General features: G+C 52.9%; 1 protein-coding gene across 1 annotated transcript; it reads left to right on the plus strand.

Annotated features, from left to right (window-relative positions):
• Nucleotides 1–1,925: 1,925 nt before the first annotated feature.
• Nucleotides 1,926–3,362, plus strand: LOC149371908 (uncharacterized; the record flags this gene model as incomplete). The annotated part of the gene is made up of 1 exon (XM_089581345.1): nucleotides 1,926–3,362. A coding segment is annotated over exon 1 (1,212 nt), but the record flags the coding sequence as incomplete, so codon positions are not given.
• Nucleotides 3,363–4,580: the final 1,218 nt, after the last annotated feature.

Here is a 4,580-nt window from a genome sequence, read left to right on the forward strand (position 1 = left end):
TAAAAAAAAACGTGCAGCTTGCAAGAAAAATGAGGTGGGCAAAATGAGAGTCGGGTAGATTGGTACTCGAGGGCCTTGTTTCCGTTTCGCGTTACGAGAAAAGGGCGTTCCTAAAACTCACTTCGGCCGGAATTGACCGGCGCACACTGCCTTACAGCTTGCCTGCTGTGATTTCCGGCTGGGTGACACAGTAGGCAGCTTCATGCGGAAAGCACAGTGAGGTCACGTCTCACGGGAACAATTACGCCCGCGGTGTTAGAGGCTGACTTCCAGCTCTTTCTCTCTCAATTTTCGAAGCGTCACAAGGCCTTTTCTTATCCAGCGGAACTTGCCTAGAACTTTTCGCTTTTCATCCAAGACATTGCACCGCAAAAATTGCTCCTTGATTAGGTTTCTTTCATATCTGTAGATTGTGAAATAAAGGAGGCATCTGAGAGACGAAAGAACTAAACACAGCATAGGCGGCGTCTTACGAAGCCGAAGTTGTTGCACCGTACTTTGTACTATACTCATGGGCGTCCGGAGGGGGGGGCAAGGGGGGGCGGCTGCACCCCCCTGGAAAATCACTCACTCTAACCGTGAGTGATGGCCGCACACCAGGGGCGGCGGTGCGCTCAGCAAAAAGAGTAAAAGCGGCCCCGCTTCCAGCTTTGGGTCACATCTGCGAAGTGCCGCGTCCGGGGACGCGTCGTTGCAGACATACAGCGGCACCGGCGAGCATGTGTTTCGAGGCGTCTTGAGATGGGTGCCTGTTTCTTTGATCTCTAGAGAGATAGCCACACGGAGGCAGACAGTGCACAATCCGGCCACCGATGAATTCTTCAGGAGGGAGGGACAAATCAGCCGTGTCCACCCCCGCTTTGTCGGGCTGCTCAAGGGCAAGCAGGCGATGAGTTGGCGCCGCCGCCGCTCGCTGTCTCCTCCGATCCACGGGAGAGCGCAGTTCGGTAGAAGCGCCGCTTTCAGAATCTTCGGCAAAGGGGATTAGCAGTTGCTTTTGTTCACGGCGACGCAGTCTCCAGAGGCGCCCCCACACCAGCGTTCCTTGCATCTTCTCCGGAAGCCAGCGCCTTTGGTCAAGGCAGCCCGATGGCGCCTGCCTGGCTCGCCTGGCTCGCCTGTCACCTCTGGCTGGGCCTCAAATCCCAACAGCGCCCATGTACTGTGCGATGTCAGTGCATGGTAAAGAGACCCAGGTGGTCGACATTATCCGGAAATCTGTACTACTCCGTCCCTCATAGCCTGAGTCGTTTTGGGGCTCTGAACCCCATAAAAACACACAAAACAAATTTTCCGACCGGAGTGGCGAGTGTCCCTTCCCCTCGGAAGTCGCGAGGCGTTCCTTTCACCCCCAAAGTGCTATTAGGAACGACGACAACAAGTCTCGCCGGGTGGCCGCCAGCACGCCTGTTTCTACTGTGTATGGCTGCTAGCGACTTGAGGGTGATTGCTTTCGGGCCTGCCGCCATGGACCACAAGCACCGAGAGGACCCAGGTGCCAGCTGACTTCAATTACGGAGTTTGTCCGGTTGGAGTGCAGGAACAAAACCAGACCCCCTTCACAAAGTGCCTGCACGTGTAGAACGCCGCCGCCGCCTCGGGGAGACGAACGTTATCTTCCCCATTTGCCGTGACCGTGCCAGGGAACAAAGGGCCTCGTCTCGGGTTGCTCTTTGGCGTGCCCAAGCACCGCGACAAGCTGGCGGGCCTCATCTCCGACCCAAGCACGAGGAACCACTTTCGGCGTTTTCGTGACCTCGCGTCTGGCCTCGAGCGGCGGGTGGCATTTGATGATCAACAGATGTCGGTGACCCGCAGAAACCTTCGGCTGGCCGGAGGCCATCACCTACCGCCGTCAACGCTACCTCGACGACAACCTTCTTTCCCTCAGACTCCACATGTGAAGGGGGCGTGACCATTGTATCGGGCATGCGCTGTCTGCCTTATCGTGTCAGCGCATTGTCTTATCAGTGCTACCGCAAACTGTACGCTTGGCACTGCTACTGCCCCGCCCCCCTCCATCGCCTATAAAAGGGCGTGCTAATAAACCCTTCCTGTTCTTCTTGTTCCTGCCACCATGTAGTTGCCTCTATCCTTAGTGCGACACACATCACGATACATGGTGTCAGAAGTGGGATTCTGCGACAGCTATGGAACTTCTAAAGGCCCCGCCACCTTTGCAACTGACCGGCAACCTCTCTGAAAATTGGAAACGTTTCAAGCAGAAATTCGACCTGTTCCTGCAGGCGACCGCAACGAAGGAGCAACCTCGCAGCAATTCTGCAAAAGCCGCACTCCTGCTGAGCATAGCCGGTGATGAAGCGCTCGACGTGTTCAACACGTTCAAGTTCGAGGCAGCCGAAAGCAAAGACGATTACGCAACAGTGGTTGGAAAATTCGAGTCCTACTGTGCCGAGGTGAGCAACGAAGTTCACGAACGTTATGTGTTTCGCTCAAGGAAGCAGGCAGATGGAGAACCTTTCGAAAAGTTTGTCCGGGACCTCAAAAAGCAAGCCACGCAATGCAATTTCGGAGATCAGCATGATTCGCTGATCAGGGATCAGATCGTGTTTGGCACGAATAACTCAAAGCTGCGCGAGAAAATGCTTCGAGAGAAATCTTTAACGTTGCTGAAAGCTGAAGAATTGTGCAAGGTAGCAGAGTCTCTCGCACAACGAAACGAGGTCTGGAAAGCCGCGGATGACAGGGTCGATGCTGTTTCAAGGCACGCGCCACCATCGCGAAGCAGAAGTGATGACTGCAAGAAGCAGTACCGTTGCAAAAAGTGCAACCGGCGGCACAGGCCCACACAGTGCCCAGCCTACGGGAAAAAGTGCCATGAATGTCGAAAACTTCACCACTTCGCGGTTTGCTGTGAAGGCCTATCTAGAGTTGAACAAGTTAGTAAAGACAGCAGCGATGACGACTTTGACATTCTAGAAGTAGGAACTGAAAAAGGAAGCAGCAAAGACTGGATAGTGGAAGCACAAGTTGCCGGAAAAAATATTTGCTTCAAAGTAGACACCGGGTCCCAGGCCAGTCTGTTACCATTCTGTATGTACCGCAAGACTCGGGAGTCACAGCAGTTAACGCCCACAAGTGCGGTTCTGAGAGCTTACACCGGGGGTGTCATAAGTCACTTCGGAACAACGACACAGGAAGTAACTATCGGTAACGCTTCCGCCACCGTGAAGTTCTTTGTTGTAAAGAATGGCCGTCAAGCCATTCTGGGACTAGATGCAAGCGAAGCTCTGGGACTTGTCCATCGCACGGTGGCTACTGTAAATGCTTCGGAGTACCAAGCTCTCAAGGATTTTAAACATGTCTTTCAGGGGCTAGGCTGCCTGAAGCAACCATACAGCATGGTCATGCAACCATCCGCGATGCCAGTTGTTCAACCAGCTCGACGGGTACCCCTGTCCCTGCGACAACCACTTCGGGAGGAGCTGCGTAGAATGGAGCGTGCAGGCGTCATCGTCAAACAGGATGGCCCGACAGACTGGGTAAGCCCATTGGTTTTGGTTAAGAAAAAGGATGGCAAACTTAGGGTTTGCATGGACCCACGGAAAATAAACGAGCACGTAAAAAGGCAGCACTACCAGCCCCCAAAGCGTGAGGACATGGAAGGGGAATTGGCCGGCGCAGCCTATTTCAGCTGTTTGGACGCAAATTCTGGTTTTCACCAGATACCACTTGACGAAAAGACGTCCAAAATATGCACTTTTTCTACACCCTTTGGAAGATACCGTTATCTCCGGTTGCCTTTCGGTATCTCATCTGCTCCCGAAGTTTTTCAGCAGCGGATGAGCGAAGTCTTCGATGGCATTCACGGTGTACACGTTTACATCGATGATATTTTGGTGTGGGGCGAAACCAAGCAAGAGCATGACCAGAGACTAGTGGCAGTAATGAAAGCAGCTGAAAAAGCCGGCCTAACGTTCAACGCAGAGAAATGCAAGTTTTGCGTCACCAAAGTGCAGTTCCTAGGCGATATCATCACACGCAAGGGCATCTCGCCAAACCCAAAGCTTGTGGAAAGTTTGCTGCAAACGCCAGTGCCCAAGAACAAATCCGATGTTCAGCGCATGCTCGGTGTGTTGAACTATTTTGGCAAATACGTTCCGCGCCTGTCTGAGCGAACCGTGTTGCTGCGAGCCCTTATCAAGTCTCACTCAGAATTCGAGTGGACTGAAAACCACACGAGGGAGTGGAAAAGTGTCGTCCAGATTTTAAGCACGACTCCCGTGTTAGCCATCTTTGATCCCCGAAAAGAATCTAAGATAACTTGCGACGCATCGAAAGACGGCGTGGGCTCCGCCCTTTTGCAGAGCCACAACGGCCAATGGCGGCCAGTGGCTTATGCATCTCGTGTGCTAACGCAAGCTGAGCAGCGTTATGCTCAGATTGAAAAAGAGGCGCTTAGCATTTCTTTTGGCTGCGACAAGTTTTACCAGTTCATTTACGGACAGAAGATTCTCATCGAGACAGATCATAAACCTCTACTTTCTATAGCTGCGAAAGGAATTTGTGACATGCCCCCCCGCCTCCAAAGGTTTTTTTTGAAACTCCTGAAATACGAC

This window comes from Amblyomma mixtum, chromosome 1, assembly GCF_055824585.1.
Source record: "Amblyomma mixtum isolate Tamu chromosome 1, ASM5582458v1, whole genome shotgun sequence".
Classification (NCBI taxonomy): domain Eukaryota; kingdom Metazoa; phylum Arthropoda; class Arachnida; order Ixodida; family Ixodidae; genus Amblyomma; species Amblyomma mixtum.